The 18759-nt window shown below is 24.6% G+C and overlaps 1 protein-coding gene across 4 annotated transcripts in view; it reads right to left on the minus strand.

The window, feature by feature from the left end:
• Positions 1–2490: 2490 nt before the first annotated feature.
• LOC113553413 (fasciclin-1) overlaps positions 2491–18759 on the minus strand; it is a 59503-nt gene continuing 43234 nt past the window's right edge. For 2 of the 4 annotated variants that reach the window (XM_026956730.1, XM_026956727.1), the window contains exons 2-13: positions 16662–16806; positions 13437–13609; positions 13217–13350; positions 11022–11118; positions 9772–9952; positions 9463–9623; positions 9353–9364; positions 8129–8371; positions 6394–6614; positions 6013–6175; positions 5750–5906; positions 2491–4196 (exon numbers count right to left, since the gene is read on the minus strand). In XM_026956730.1, coding sequence (XP_026812531.1) covers positions 3997–4196; positions 5750–5906; positions 6013–6175; positions 6394–6614; positions 8129–8371; positions 9353–9364; positions 9463–9623; positions 9772–9952; positions 11022–11118; positions 13217–13350; positions 13437–13609; positions 16662–16806 — 1887 coding nt within the window. In that variant the 3' untranslated portion in view covers positions 2491–3996. The remainder of the gene's footprint in view (positions 4197–5749; positions 5907–6012; positions 6176–6393; positions 6615–8128; positions 8372–9352; positions 9365–9462; positions 9624–9771; positions 9953–11021; positions 11119–13216; positions 13351–13436; positions 13610–16661; positions 16807–18759) is intronic. The other 2 variants (XM_026956729.1, XM_026956731.1) reach the window with 2 other exon arrangements.

Below are 18759 nucleotides of genomic sequence, written 5' to 3' on the forward strand. Positions count from 1 at the left end.
AAAGCATCATTTAAATACCAAAAAAATATTTTAAAGTTGAAAAGTACCTAATAATTTTTACTGTTTTAAAAATAAATGTTACAGGTTCACGAAAATACTTATAATCATAAAATCTATACATTTATCAATACATGTTCCATTCAAAATCAATGATGACCTTAAAAAAAGTTCAATAATAAAATGGAAATTTATATTTTATTGTTTATTATGTATCAATTTTGTAACTAACTTTTTATCAAATAAATATTTATTGACTAAAAATTTATTTAAATCAATATTTTACTAGAGTATATAGGTTTCGAACTAATTTAACTTTTAAATTCCGAAATTGTTTAATATTTATTTCTTAGGAACTATAAATTATAGTTTGAAAACAAAATTTAAAACTTGTTATTATTAATTTTATATAAAATAATTGTTATATCATTCAAAATTTAAGTTCGGCAATAAAAATATATTAATGATGACTGATCTGAAAAAAAAATGATATACAGTATACAAAAAATATGGGCTTTTTCTTGAAGTCACAGGCTATTTAGTGGCTGTTATTGAGTGGTATATCCCATTCGCCTATTATAGAATAATTAATATAACATTTATAACTGTACATATATTATCAATTATGTGGTGATAACTTAAAATACAATTTTTAAATTTAACTTTTTTTTTATTTTAAACACGTGCGATTAAAGATATAATTAGCAGATATACTATTTATACTTAAGATAATAGATTTAATACATCCGCATTATTGCAGTGATCATTAATATAAAATATACTTTTACCGTTTAATATTATCTTCAATTCAGTGTTTCCGCATATCACATTCAGTGGACCACTGATTATTTGTTTGATTGTTGTCTATAATGTTAGTTATATGTAATTATAATTAAATAAAATTCGATTAATATTGTAGGATATATATAAATATATTGTATTTTAGCCCCTCGTAGTTGTAGTTAATTGCGATTAAAATACTATAAAGTGATTTCATTACGTACAGAGTATAAATGTACATTATTAGTTCTGTAAACAATTTTATGATTACTAAAAAGTTTTTAAAATCATATGGATATATAAATACAAAAATGAGCATTTAAAATTTTTCTGTTATCCATTGACAAGGGGATAGGTACTTCCACTGTGTGATTCCCCCCCCTGGATTCGCCGTTAATCATAAATATTGACGACTTGTCAACTGGAGTATATATATATGTGTACAATGACAGATCTACATTTTTAATTGAATTATTACTGTCCTAAATTATCATTTTCTATACACCATAGTTTTTTTCAAAATACATAGTCTAATTTTAAATTAAATGCATTTGAAACATTCTTTATTCTTTCTGCCATCGAGTGTTCATAAAAATATTTAGGCTCAGTCATAAAGCTTAAAAATGTAATATAAAATGCCATACCTATAACTTTTTACCTTAGCAATTTAAAAATATTGGGAATACATAAGCACAATTTCATTTCATAAACATTTGAATTTAAAATTTTACCAACTTCTCAAAATAAAATTATTTAATCAAATGGAATTTTTGTAACATAATATACAGTGTCCCATGAAGATTTACCCATTGCAATATCTCCTGAAATAATGGAGATATCATGATTCTGGTTTTTTAATAAGATTCACAGGGACAAGAACTACAAATATTTCATGTTTTAATTTATTTTAATATCTTGGTAAAAAAGTTAAAAAATATATTTTTTTAATTTAATTATTTTCAAAAAAATTGAAAATATCCATTTTGTAAAGTTTATTTTTCTGAAAATATTGACGTTTCAACATTTTAATTTCATTTATCTCCTGATTTTTAATATTTTTTCTAGTTTTGAGAAAAACTACACACGGGTCAAATGATTGATACAATGAAACATTGATATCACTATTATTTAAATAATTCAGTTTTTTTTTTGAGAATTTTTAAGTCATTAAACAATATAATCGATCAAAAGTAGAGATAGAATATTAAAATTGATTTACTCAAGTAACATTTCTAATTGATTATTATTGTAATATCGATACTTTATTTGTTTAAAAAAAAAAACAAGATTACATATTATATTATGTACGCAGTAGATAATTATAAAGATGACATTGCGAGCACTTGAAAAAAAAAATATACATTAAAGGTATTATGATTTAAGAGTGTAATATTAGAAACTTGGCGCAAACACATAATAATATAACGGACCAAAATTCATTCATTGGCCACAAGCCTTGGTGCCAAAACATTGTATACACTTATTAAATGGATAATGCAACTAAAAAAAAAAAAATTATACAAATTACATCATAATGAATGTAATATATATATGTTGTATAATATGGAATATTATTAGTTGGTGCATGTCGTTGAATTATGCTTAATATAAATTAATAAGGAAAAAATATAAAATAAAATTATGGTACACAGAAAAATAATAGCAGTGGGACTTCAACCGTCATTACAAAAAAAAAAAAAATTGTTTAACACATAAACCTAATATATACATTTATTAAATTGTTAATAAAATATAAACAAAGACTGTCGTTTGTTATTCAACAAAAATTTGCGTCCATTTACAATCTTATTTAGATGAAGCAGTTCACAGTTTTTTTTCTTCTATACAATATCAAAATTACCAATTAATTGTCTTTACTTTTAATTTAGTTTCTTAGCCATTAAATATATGAACAATCGTTTTACTAAATAATAAAAAAAAAACTACAATTTTAGTTTATATTTTCCACTTGAACGGCAGTAGAAAATATAAATAGACACCAAGCATTAATGCACTAATTATCAGTTTTCATTGATTATTATAGTATAATATAATTTATTATTATTATTGTTAAAATATCATAGTTATTCAATGAAAGGACGAGATTAATATATTTTCGTAAAATTTTTGTATAAATTCAACAAGATTATTTTCTATTATATATTAATTCTCCTATTAAATGATTCTCAAATTACAATTTACATATGTATAAATATATAACTTATAATATATATCAATAGAATATGATTAAGATGAACCTATATGGGTAATTATTATTAATTCTAGTTATGTCTTTTTTTTTTTTTTTAAATATTATTTAACGAATAACAAATTATTTACTTTGAACTATCGTAAGGCATACATAATTAAATATAATTTTTTTTTTTTTTAATACTATTAAGTCCTATAATTATACCATGTTCAGTATTTACAAATCAATATTTTGATCTAAAAAAAAAAAATTATATTCCTAACATGTGAAATACTCGAAATCTTGTTTTGTCAGACTCATTTATGCGTTTTACTTTTGATTTTAATAAACCACATTGACTTTTACCCATTTTCAATTTTTATACTAAAATTCTTATGTAAAATTTAATATTTTTAAAGGAAGGAGTAGGATGTTACAGGGTATACATTTAAGATTTTTTAGTAATATGGTATTGTCAAATTTATGCATTTACTGAAATGCGTTGATGTGCAGCTTTAAAAGCAAATATTGTTTGAAATATAATCAAAATTATTTCTCTTTCTTGGATAAACAGAACTATAATACTACTATCCATATTAAAGAGAAAATATTGAAATAATAAGACTTTATCAGATGCGAAGAATAAAATAAAATTACACATACACATGACATATATATACTATATATACACGATATATATTATATATTTATGTATATAAAACTAATCAGGCACAAGCTTACAATAAAAAAAATCTTGAAGGGAGATTACTTAATAAAAACTTAAACGTTATAGGAAATAAAAATACATTGTCCGTTTTAGAATTGGATACAATTCAAATGGGAACTAATTTTCATTTTATAAAAACCAAACGTGTCGTATGAGGAAAGAGGATAATATTTGAAAATGTAAATGTTATCAGTAGATCCTATATATTTAGTGGAAACAACAGGGTGGGAACCTTATGATCAACCGTTAAACGCATCTTAGGGTATTCCACATACAAGACACGCCTGCTGAGTAGAATTGACTAGTTGAAATAGTAGAACACAAGGCATTGGGCCATAACCAACACCAATGCAGTCATCGACTTGGTAGCAATAGCAGCATTCACTTCAATGTCATTGTCATCAATCAAAACTTTATCAATTACGTGTATGATACCATTGGTGCAACGGACATCAGAACGGTGGACATGTATCCATTCATTACGCCATTCAATCGAGTAACCTAAAAAAATTGTTATTATTTTAATATTTTATCAGTTTGAAAATAAAAATAAAAACAATATATTTTACATAAAATATATTTAGGTAAATAAATTTTATTTCTATATTAAACTATAACAAAATATAATAAATATGTTCATCATTAAATAAAGAATCATAAGATTTAGTATGGAACTAAATTTATATTAAAGTGATAATATAATTATTTATTATATTATAGGTAACAAATTAGGCTGGTAATATAGGTACAGTGATTTTACTCATTATTTTATAAATTTATAACTATTAAAGTTTTTTAAAAATATTTATTTCACATAATTTTTAATTTCATATTCCAAAGCAGAACATTAATTTGATATTATTTTTAATGTATATAAATCAAACATTCTGACGAATATTCTGTTTTGGCATAAAATTTAAAAATATCAATTAAAAAATTTTAAAACTTTAAAAAATAGTAAAAATATTATTATTTTCTAAATATGTGTTCTTTGCTAAAATGATCACCTACAATCAAAACTATTGTGTTGTTTAGAGTTTTTTTTATGTTTTACGGAGTTCCTACCACATCGCTAAATATTTGAATAAATTTATAATAATATTTTGGCCTGCTACAAATCAATGTGCTGTATAAGTTTCGTTTTATTGATTGCCATCCATACATTGCTACCAAGTTATCGGTAATGTAAAATATATTATATTTATTTATCAAGATTTTATTTTAATATACGTGAAATTAAACTTGGTATAACTAAGTCTCTTGTAAAATTTAACATTAAAATCTTGTTTCCTCCGTCTGGTATTTATCTATTATGCCGACAACTGAGTGAAATTTATTGTACATTAAAATATGATATATATTTTACTTTATCAATGACCAGGTAGATGGAGTTAATGGTATACAGAACTAGTTTAGCACGCGTATTTATAACAGATCGAAAAATTATTAATTACTAAAAATTTAGTTGAGTATACTTTGATTATAATCAAAAATAATAATTAGATGTGATGGAACAAAATATATAAGACCATACCACGACTTGATATATAAACGTGTTTATTATAATTAAATATAAATACTGTAATACTGTAATAGTGTTACACGCATTATTTTATCAGGTATGTTAGAATAATTGTTTTGCTATTTTTGTAAAAAAACGGAACCTACTTAATAACCTACCTTCTAAGATTTTACCCACGTGTAATAAATCAATTTTAGACAAATTTTATTATAAAGTATGAACTTCAAAGTACCAATTTAATACGTAACTTATCATGAAAAGCAATAACATTTTAAATGAAAGTAAATAATGTTTTCTATTTTCATAACAAAAGGTAATCCATGCAAAAAAAATCAATGGAATAAATAATATTTTTTTGTTTGGGGGAAAAAATCCTGGTTTAAAAATAATATAATTACGTGCTATATAGTTGTCAAAGAATAACTAATGGTTGAGAAATTTAAATTAGAAAAAACTGTATTATAATGTAAGCTTAATAAATTATTTATCATTAATTTTTAAGTTTTATTTAATTTTTGATGGATTGTAATACCTTCAGCAGAGTCTTTGATTTTTATATACATAGAAACATCGCGTACAGTAGGAAGTTTGACAGACAAGTTGTAATTATTATTGGCTTCTTTCCTTAAATCGTCCATTGTAAATGCTTTATCGGCAATGATCAAATGGCGTTCCAAAATTTGACGGGCCTACACACAAGAAAATTAAACATACAAAAATCACAATATGGTACCGTAAACATTCACTACTTCATAAAAAATGAAATTATTTTGCTACTATATATTATTTACTTACAATGTTCGAATATTCGGGCATGAACAATTTTTTGTATACTGACGGGTTATCGATTGCCAACCTTTTCCAAGCAAAGTCTCTCGGCACAAAATAAGTGAATCTTTTTTGAACATCACCTAGTTGGTCGTTAAGCGAGGAAACTTGGCCAAGATAGTTGGTTTCACTATAATAAATTAATATTTCAAACCTTAATTATAATTTATAACTTAAAATTTCGTTAAATACATCGCTAGCAGTTTGTAAATATGCTACACTAACAAACACACATAGAATAAATATTTTTTTTTCTTGAAAATTTAAAAATGTTATACATTAATAATATATATGATTTTTCGCTGTACATACATGAGACATCACACAGCTATTACCGTGGTAACTTACTTGAGCGTGGGGTCAGTGGCCAGTTTGCGGTCGACAGTCGATGATGGAATACCCAGTACGTGGTCAATGATGTGTATGATGCCGTTGGTAGCTGCTAAATTAGCTTGGACCACGGTAGCGTTAACACCGCCACCCTCCAGAGTCAATGTGCGGTTCTTACCACTCGTAACCACATTAAAGAACAGATCCTTGCGGGGCACTTCGGTGGGAACCTGAAAGCGCTGATCCATTGTAGACAGGAAAAAAACCAAACAAAAAAAAAATGAAAATCATGCACATTCATGCTATTATATAATAAAATAAACACAACATAATTGCCTACTATTAAGTATAGTATATTATTATAAATTTAAAAAAATATTTATGGTAGAATTATTATTTTCTTAAAAAATGTCAATAAAATGTATAGAATTACGAATGATATGAAATTTTAACTTGATATGAGTATTAGGTGGATTTTGATAATTTTTAAAATGAGTCTATATTATAGACTTATCAATTGTGACTATAGACTCTATAGAAATAAATTAATAATGTAACTATGAACCTACTTTTTTAATTACCAAAATAAGGTACAACATAATTAAAAAGTGTACGAAATAAAAATATTATTTCAAAGAATAACTACTTTACTATGAACATTTTTTTTAAAAAATAAAACTAGTTTTTAGTGCCTTACTATATAACATTAGAAATTAACGAATAAATTATACTATTTTTAATAAGTATACATAGTTGATTAAAAAGTATTACAGTTTTCAAGTATAAATGTTATGAATAAATACAAAAAAAATATAGATTACACGAGCAAAGCGAAGAATTTATCCAAGATTGAATTAATTTAAAGCAAAATTAGTAAAACAGCAATAAAAAAAATACGTTTTGTTAAGGATTCAAACTGCATGATTAGTGATTACTGATTACTAATACATATTAGTTAAAACAACGAGAATATGTTAAGTTTTATAAAAGTATAATGAAATTGGGAAATCTTGTATGAAAGTATTTAATCATATCCTCAATATGCTATAATATACTTGCAAACAAATGTCTACAATTAAGTACCAAATATACAAATTATATATAAATTAACTATTCTATTTCTCGCAGTGCATTATGTTTAGTTTTGTTATTTAAAAATGCTTAGATATTTAGAATAATAATTGTTTTGAAAAAAATTAAATTTAAATTGATAAAATGGGACATAATGAATTTTATGGTAAATTTAAAATTATTGATTTAAACAATTAACCTTATTACATATTTGTATTTGTTTTTTATCAAAAATAAATTATAACAATTATTATCAAACTAATATGATTAGTTGTAACCTGCATGTTATTTATATTAATTAATAATTAATATATATGTATATTAATAAATAATTAATAATATTATGCATATTTTAATGTACCAAAAGAAGTATATATAAAATATTTAGCAAGTTCTATAATTCTTTTAACACTGTATAACCCCAATATTTTTATATCAAAAGATAAGTATTTTTTAATTCGAGTTTATCTACATGTTTTTCGAAAATATTTGGATGATATATAAGGAATATATTATATAAAAATATAATAATATTACGTATTACACTAATAGTAAATAATCTATGCTTCAAAATGGAATTTAATAAAAAAAAACATAATACAAAACAAGTAATATACTTATGGAAAAATTAAAATTATTAACACATACCATACATACAATTTTTAAAATTTAAATCACATACCTTATCAATGGATTCAGCAACAATATCATCGATGGAGAGACGTCTACTGACGATATGCAAGTCAAGTAAAGACCTGATGTATGTGCGGTTTGTCAAATACGACTGAATGGATTGGTCGTTAAACGCTGCATTGGAAGGTGCAAAAAGCGTAACATTTGGCATGGCAGTAAGTTTTTCCAAGAAATCACCACCGGAATTCATGATCTCCTCGTAGAATCTGTGTAAAACGCTGTCTTCTCTGTCCTAATAACATGAATAACAAAATAATATATTGTCTATTACATTTGGTTGTACTTCCTGATTTATAGTGGTATAAAACTACTTTTAAAAATTTGAATAAGATAAACAAACAGCATAACATAAGCTATAACAATGACTAAAATAAAATAAACTCCATCATGAATTAAAAACAAACCTATATTAAGTAAGAATTTTCGTGAATTTAATTTCAACATTTTGAAGATGCATACACAAATTTAATTATTTTTTCTTTTTTTAGTAATATTATATAAACTATAACATGGGTAATTATATGTAAATTAAACAAATACAATTTAATAGCTCAACAAATCTGAAAAATATACGAAACTTAATTCAATGTTAATTCAGAAAAAAATTATAAGTATTGTATTAGTATTAGTTATTTATTGCTTCCATATAAAAAATAAAGTTTGTTTACACATGTTTGTTTGTCAAATACATACAATTATAGTTACAATTTATTTTATACGAATATATAAACAAACGATTGAATACTCAGTAAATATACCGTAAATTAGGTTAATTCTACATAATGCTGAGCATTTTAAATCTAACAGAAAAACAAACTGCATACCCTTTTTTATATTTATTATGTATTTTTAACTTAACATAAAACTGTACTAAAATTATTTATTTTTTATTTTTGAAAAAACAGTGAAGTAAATTCTGCTATAGAAAGTTATAGAAATTTTATAATTTATTATAACTTATAATCGGTCTGCCAAAATTATCTGTATCTTTATCCTACTTTTGAGCATTTAGATTTAAAAATAAAAACACGAAATTATTCAAATCGAATTGTTCATTCTCGAAAGTAAATAATGAATTTAAAATGGGTTAGTTACTAAAGTCATTAAATTATAATTAATAGTAAGTAATTGCGTATTAATTTGACTTTATATAAGTTAAAGAAAGTAATCTAAGTTTATAAATAAAATAACTTCAATAATAAAATATGCTTACTTTATATGACTGCTTTTATTATATCCATGTAGCATCAAATATGAAACAAAACAAAATTAAAATTTTATAATTTCAATGTACGTCAAAATAAAATATAAACATTAACTGACCTCAATGAATTGTTTAACAGTGTTATCTACAATCATCAATGGTCTACTAATCAAATGAACCACGCCATTTCTGACAGGTATATTGGCTTTAACAATTTCTGCTACTACAGCACCAGTCGGATGAACACCATCACCAACAACAGTGTCACTGCTAACGTAATCTAAACAAATATATATTCAATTAAATATGTTATATGTTATAATATCAATGTAAGTAGCATATAAAATAGTACTTAATAGTATTTACGTAATAAAACACATAAAATAAAGAAATTACATATTTAATTTAATTTTGGTAATATAACTTACATTTAGTCTTATCCCCTTCTTCAGCTTTAGATAGAGACGCAAATACTTTAAGCATGTCAGTAAACGCCAAAGTTTTAAATTGCTCATCTTCGTTGGTTGGACCCAAAAATAATACATTATCGGGAACGATGTGGGCGTCAATCACTTTCACATCGATTTTTTCAGGTCTTACTTTTGGATACTAAATACAATTGAAAATTAAATCAAACCGATAAATTAATTAATCTAGTAAGATAATCTTTAACAGCTTTGATTGCCATAAAATATAATGTGTAGGTACGTGAATTATATATTTTTGGTTTTATAGTTTATAGTTTATTTGATTTATATTTTATCTTTTTATTAATCGTTTATAATTTTTTTAATTCATTGTTCACTAAAAAATGTTATAAATAATAGTGATATTTTAAGTTGGAAGGATGTAACAACTTTTTATTTCCGAAATTAAAAATACAAAATAAAACATAATTTCAATGTTACAATGCATTTAGTAATCATTTAGGTTTAGAAATGGATTCTCTTCAAAAATCAAGTCGATTAAAATCATTAAAAATACTGATTATAACAATTCACTCTTTAAACACAGTTTGGTCACGATGTACTACACAACAACATAGAATGACGTTATATCGATAATTGACAAGTATATTATTAGGTATCTACAAAAATAAAACTTAGCTACTCCTAGATTACAATGTTCACCGAACGGTGAAAGCTAAGACCTACACGATTTTAGACAATGGAAACTCTCGAAACTATTTTTACGAATTTATATGAATAATATTTAATTATATTATAAACTGTATATTAAAATTATTAAAAATAATAATTATAGAGTGTTGGTAATCTCAATAAAATCCATATTCAAATATTTAAGAAAACTTCTATTTTTAATATTTTAATGTAAATACAAAATATAAAACTAAAAGAGACAGCCATTATGAATAATACAATATTTTGCCGTCATAATTTAGTACACATACTCAAACATGAAATAATTTTTAAAACTATAGTTTGTGATCGTGTTACCTATATATTATAATAATAAAGATGGTAGTTTATTTTATTGAACACTCAAAAATAGTACAAGGGCACTGTGAGAAATACATAGTATTATATTTCAGTTCATATTTTAAAACTATTTATCAACCTAACAAAGAAATTCATGTTTACGAATGAAAATATTATTTTTTGTACCACGAACACAATATAGTATAAATTATACGTTATATATAATCTATAATACTTACATTAGCAACTTCATCTACGGGTATGAAAAATGTATGTCCACCTTGATTGGAGAATACACTCTTTTTATCCAGATCTTGTACTCGTTGCAAAAAAGTACTAGAAAAATATTATTTTTAAATTATATTATTTATATTTATAACTAAAGAAATGGCCAATTTGGTAAAGTTTTAATTGTTATTAAATATTAGTAACAAAAAAATATATATATGGTAATATTTCCATTTTTATATTTAATTTGTAAAATACGAGTATTAATAATTTTAAAATAGTGATAATTTATTTCACTGATGTAGTTTAATACTTAAATTAGGTACACAATTATTATGCTGATAAGTGTGGAAGAATGGGTATGATCTATATTTAACGATTTGCCAACGATAAACAGGATGTACGGGTAAAAATGCGTGGTATGCCCCTGACCGAGGTGGTATGGAGACCCCTCAATGAGGTAATTAAACATGCTATGGAAGTGGGTGTAAAAGACTGAAGCGAAAACGATTAAATGTAATTAAAAGAAACGGTATGGGAGGAAATGAGTAGTACAAGACAAAACAGTCATGGAGACAATTTTCAGATGACGCCTGTGCGTATATTTCTATCTAAGTAACATACAACTGCAATTTCTAAAAATTAACTTTATGCACAGAACTTCTTATTTTGTTAATATTTTAAAATTATTTAACTTAAGGTTCATGATTTAAATTTAAGTTTAAAAAGTAGTTTTTAAATTCTACTAAAAACGAAAAACGTAACTTAGTATCAAGTTAAAGTTTAAAAAAAAAACAATCCTAAAATATTATAAAAATTTACATAAAAGTAATATTGAAATAATTTTTTTGGTCTCGTTTATGAAATATATAATTAAAAAATACATAAATAAATACGAAAACAATACTAAAAATCGATTGTATAATAAAATTATTGTAATGGTTAATAAAAAAATATTGAACGATTATTAATAAAAAACTATACAGAAAAATATTTTGCTTTAAATAAAAATAACCTACGAATGATAACTATTGTTTTCTAATCTGTTTCGAAGATTAAATAAAACATAAGTGGAGATCAGTCATCAATGTTTCTAATGAGAATCTTAATGGTAACTGTAAATAATTTTAACCACGAAATAAAATTTTTAAAACGTCTATAGATTTGCGTTTATTATAGGATTTATTCTATGGTAAACAATGATCAGAACAAAATAAACTTGATTTTATTCAGAATAGAAGTTTTGAAGTTGAATATTAATAATAATAAAGTATCTACAATAATAATCAAATAAATTGAATTCAGTGAAATACGAACTAATAAAAATTAAAAAACAAAAACTAAATATATGGCGATAATACTAGATTTTACACTGAAGGTGCATAGTAATCAATACTTCGTATTATAATATGCTTATAACGATAACCTTTTGCCTTTTACTTTGAGCTATTTAATACCACTTTTCACATTTATCTTACACAGACATAAAACAGAGAAGTTATTAATATCAAATATTGCCAGTGGATTTGTAAAATCATTAGCAATGTATACAAATCTATGGATTTGTAAATGTGATGATGTTTTTAAAGTTCAATTTTGAAATTAACACATAAAGTTTATTATCGTGAAGAATATTACTATTTTTATGATTTTAGTTTCATACCACATCTATAAATTTAATGTTATTTACAGTATTTTACCGTGTTTATCCTTGTACAATATTATTTATTCCTCTACATATTATTTCTCACTTAAACTTTAAAACTATTTATTTTTTTTTTAAATTAAAATTGTAATTTTATAATCTTCAGTATGTGTTTAGAATAAGCAGATATGATATATAATATGGAAAATATTTTACAAGATGATAATAGTAAGAAGTAAGGTTGTCCAGAGAAAGAACCCTCAAGAACTTTAAGACTTAAATGCTGACGTACAAGAAGTAAGATACTTAAAGAAAATTAATAATTGAAGTTTTAATACATCTGCTTTGATTAGCACTCAAATTGTTGAATAACATGAAATACAAAACATAAATATTTTTATATTAAATATAATACGTCAATTAAAAAAAATATATTAACAAGAACAAATAAAATGTGGTCAGTTTTCTTAATAAAAATGATTAATTATATTTTTAAACTAGAGATCAATTTAAAATTAATCTAAAGTATTTTATATTACGTATTATATTGTATATAATTACTTAGTGTGGTAACTATCTAAATCCAAGTATTCAGCATTTTCCATGAATTCCCATGCATTAGGATTGTAAACATTTTGAGGACTATTTCTCTTCATTCGCAAAGGTTGAAGAACTTGATCAATAACGTGCAACACCTATTAATAAACAAAAGTTAGTAAATTTATTTAATGAAATTGAAGAATTATTGCTTTTTTTTTTATGCTAGCTAACTTGTTCTTACTTGAGGTTTTCCATATGTATTATTGTGTTCATAATTAGCCAAGTGATAGACAACTTTAGCTTGATTAACGTATATCTCTTCTGGACTTTTTTTTGTAATCCACATAGGCGGATTACCGTCTAATTCAGAAAATACCGACTTTCCTAATTGCTCTAGTTTCATTGGTACATTTGCTGTAAATATAAATAAACATTAGCTATTTATTTTATTAAATAAAAAAAACTTAATAGCTTCAAAAATGATTTTGTATACAACTGAACAAAGTCTCAATAATAAAATAAAATATAAATCATACTAATGAACATTGATATCCATACTTTGAAATAAAAATGTTTTAAGATTATTTATTATGAAAAACCATAAAATTTAAAATCACAACTTTTAAACACTAGGTTAAAAAAATTGTCCTTGGGAGATTTCAAATGAAGTGATGCTTGTCCTGGTGCTTTAAAATCCATTACATTTTTTATTTAAAATAACCAACTACGTAGCAATGAATTTATTATACTAAAAAAGCGTTTTACAACAACTATAAAGAAACCATTGTTACAAATAAATCTTTTTCTTCTGTCCGTGATTCATGAAATAAAAAAAGCTACCTATCCATGTATAATTTAATTCGCATTTTATATTCAAATATAAAAGCATTTTTTTCAATCTAATTTTATTGCAACTTTTTACTTTTTTTTAGGGATTATGTCCCAAAAATATATTTTTATTATTTTCAGTTGTTTTTAGTTACTATAATTCAGTGAGTTTTACTATCATAATAATAATAACATTTAATAACTATTATTTATATTATGGTTTTTATAATACTTTATAATAATTGATATGGAATTAAATTAATGTGTTAAATACTATTTGTCAAATATCACTCTATTTGTTTGTGTGTTGTTATGTACATTTGAATACATATTGAATTTTATAAGGCAATGTTGCATTAATATAAGTTATATTTCATTTTAGGCTCAATTACGCGTATACACAACTAAGGGCCAGTGGTTCGATTTTTATACTACCAATTGTTCATGTTCTATTTTAAATTAAATTATACTTCGAAGTAGATCTAATATATATACTTATCAAACTTGCTCTGTTACACTTCATGAATGAATGAATTGATATTCGATCTAATTTTTTAGTTCTGATTTCTGTTTAAACAAAATGTTTTATAACTACATATTCTATAATTCCAGAATCAATTTGTCCATATTGTGTCCATGTTACATTATTGAACAAAACGAGGAAGATGAACATTTATAAATCACGTAAAGAATGTGAAAAACAATATAGTGTGGTTGAAACAAATGTGTGACAAGAAGAACGCGTGTTCCATCCTCAGGCCACACGCTCAGTAACCTTAGAATAGAAAATACTAACAGCGGTTATTCATACCGGTACAAAATTACTTGCATGTGCACTGTGCAGTATTCACCTAGGAGATTTTAATTTCTAATAAGCGTACTCGCACCGTGTCAAATAACGAAATTCTGAAGTTCTTTGAAAAATATAGTCTCGAAGAATGAAGGTAAAAAAAAAAACTAAATATAATTATTATTGTATTATTATACTATGCGGTATTAGGCCTCGTAAAATAAATAGGTAGAGCACAACTGTTTCATAAAAAAAAAAAACACGTACAGAATAAATTATATTCACAAAAAAATAAATACTATGAGACAGCGGTACTGGAAGAAAAATTTAGCATTTGTAAATAAATGAGATACATAATTTAACACAAAAACAAAACAAACATATTTTCGTAAATATACACTTATAACACGAGCCAAATTCATCAGAAAATATATCCCAAAACTATTGGAGAAATAGTTAATTGAAATTTCTAACTAATATATTTTTATACAGTATCTAAAAAGTCAATTAAAGTGCAATTATAATATATTACACTATAATCCAATATTTCAATAATTTCTGCACATTTCGGAAAAAATGAAAGGTTAAAGAGTTGTAAAACTTTATTCATCTTAAAATTTTATGAATTTGATCAAATGCACTCACATAGCATGTAGATGGCGTAGTAGCAGGTACCTCTATTTTTTGTAATGCTTTAAAAAAATATTAAATTCCATTTAAATATTTCTACACAACTGAATATACTTATGAACATGTCAGTACCTACAAAATAGGGAAGTCGATAAACCAGGTTATATACTCGTGTGTAAGTATACTTGTGGTCAACCATTGATTGACTTTGTTTGGAACATGTAACGATTGCATCGTATAGACATTAATAATAGAGTACAATTACATTATACCATGTGCGCTTACAACGATACTTATAAAAGAAAATTTTATGAACGATGCAATCCGGCTGTCGCGGTTTTAACGGACAAACGCGTTTAAAACCACCGGTCAAGGTGGTCTGAACTTCAGTGTACTGTCGTTATTAAGTCCAAAGTCCGTGACACTGGTAAATTAATGCACCGTAACATCATAATACACTTCCTTTCATCTACTCTCCACCCCAGTTTGTAAAACTGAATATCATTGTTTATAATTTATATAAAAATCAAATATATTATTTCCTTCCGAGTGCTAATGTATCACCCTCGTGTTTACTCATAATATTGATCTCACTTAAAATTATAATATAAGGTTCATTTATACTAGATAATATAGTGATATATATGAGTTAAACAGTAATTATTATAAAAATATAGTCTATTATCACTATTATTATTTTTAATATTTAATCATAATAGAATTGTTGTGTTGTTCCTAATATATGGATTAATTTATTTTAAATTGACCAATACTTATCGATAATTATTTATATGATTGGCAACATAGACGTTTACGTAGATATATGTCTAACATAGTGTTGTATAGAAGAAATATTCTAATAAATAAAATCTAAACTTATACCAGCTTAAAATAAAGTCTATTGAATAAAGAATCGAAAATAAATACAATATAGATACCTAATAAATAATCTAAAAACTGTCATTTTCTTTCATAAAAGTAACAATAACTACTTCAACAAAATATATACATTTATTTTCTTTAGAAAAGAAAATGAAAAATACGTTTTTATTATCTTAGTTCCCAGTAGAGATTAAAAATGTATATCTGAACCCTATTAACGAGTACCCAACCAACCATATCCTTTGGGAGTGTTTATATATACGATGGATTTCATATATTATTTACACATCCTAAATTGTAGTTGGTAATCGCTAAAAGAAAACTGCTGTTACTCACTTATATGGTAGCACGGTAAATATTCATCATCATTATCTTGTTTAATTGACTTCAAAAACGCTTCGTTGTGCGGAGCAAACACAGTAACACTTCTCAAATGTATCGTCGTGTTGGCAATTTGATTTCTTTCGATAATACTATAGATCTGAAACAATACATAAAATAAATTGTAGATAAAAATACTATTATTCTATTGATATTAGAAGATCTTAGATTACTTCAAATCATCACAATCGTAATATCGAAGGTGTGAAGTTTGCACGAAGCACTACACCACTACTTTGTTAACTATACTAGCTTCATTGGTTATTGGAATACATAGTTTTAATAAGGAAAATAAAAAAAGATTTTTGTTGAATGTATTTAAATAGTTCCTATGAGTTATTTATTATCCAACAACGAATCGCAGCACGAACAGCGTGTTATTCATTATATCCAATAAGTAATGGCAAGATGGGTTTCTTAAGAGGACGTCATACCTGCAGAATACATTTTATGACGTTAGCTTTAATATTAGAGTAAATTTACCCATTATCAAATTTAAAGGTAAGAATATTATCTAGGCTAGATCTCTTTTATTATCTCCTGGCATATGCTTTTAATGATATTATTATTTTAAAGTGAGTTACAGCTATGTAAAATATAACAACTTTAATATGCAAAATAGCATGATAATAATAGTCCGTGGAAAGTGATCTGTAGTTACATCCGAATGGTTAAAGTAGAAAATACTTTATATTATGATAAATCGTTGCGTGGTTTCTGTGGTTTACTAAAATGATAAAAAAATTACAAATTATTTTGTATTTTTGTTTATAGTTTATATGGGGCGTAGTTTAAATATGTCAAATTCAATTAAAACTGACTTGATGTACACGTCAATGTCAAATACAAACATTTTTTAATGATGAAAAAAAAAGTATAATTTAAATAAGTATATCTAATTAAAAAAATATATATTAATCAAATTAAAACGGTTGAGATTGAATAAGTCGCGATTATGTATGATTTTTGATACGACTAATATCAATTAACATAGAGATAAAATCTAAAACATTTCAAAAATTAATATGGTACTTCATTGATAATTTATTAATGATTAAACGAACGAAATATATGGGCGAGGTTATTTCTGTGTATAAATATATAATTTATCACAGGTCAAAAAAAACTATATAACAATTTAAAATTATACGTTAATAAATATGATTCAACACACTACACACCATAATCAGTTTTGGAAACTAACATATTTAAGTGACACTGGGTACATTTTTTAGCATTAATACTTATTTCATTATTTATTTTTTGTTTACATCTTGGTTCTTAATTTGTGATAAATTTTTTATAAAATTTTAAAATACGAAAATAAATGTTTTATTTAAACTACCAGACACAACAGTTAATTATGCTTTAAGGCATATCTTAGACCTTTATTAAATAACACCAAAACAAAAAGTTGATTATTATTAGGCACGCAACCCCATCTCAGTGGTTGCGTGCATCTACTACTAAAACAGGGTAAATAATAATAATTAAACAGCTAGGAACCATTATATGGATTGCTTTCTTTTTATGGCTCAACAGACGAAGTGAGTGGAAATATGACTAATGTTCCCGCTGCCTTGCACCACCTATAGTGGTGTTGACAGGCCAATTTTTTGAGATGGGTTCAGAGTGTAAGTGCTACCAAAATAAAACAAATTCAAAAGAAACAACGTCTTTAAATTTTTTAACTCTCTCAAAATGTTATATGAACTTATTTATTCTAATATTTTTTACTCGATTTTTGAGCAACAATAAGATTTTAAGATAATATTCACCTAACTACAAATCGTGTTAACTCCACAATGCATAGAACTACAATATTTTATATTGTCAAAACTCGATTCATTGTGTAAGTTACAAATAAACAATATACTTATTACACAACAATATCCATTAAAAATAATTTATTTATTAAAATATCATAACTAAGTGTCTAAGGTACAATATAAAAACATTATATTTTTATGTGTACCGTTCTTGTTCAAAAATCATAGATTACATCCGTGGCTGGTCTTTCATTAGTTATATAATATATCTCTTTCTTTTTATC

The sequence above is a fragment of the Rhopalosiphum maidis genome, chromosome 2 (assembly GCF_003676215.2).
Source record: "Rhopalosiphum maidis isolate BTI-1 chromosome 2, ASM367621v3, whole genome shotgun sequence".
Taxonomy (NCBI): Eukaryota; Metazoa; Arthropoda; class Insecta; order Hemiptera; family Aphididae; genus Rhopalosiphum; species Rhopalosiphum maidis.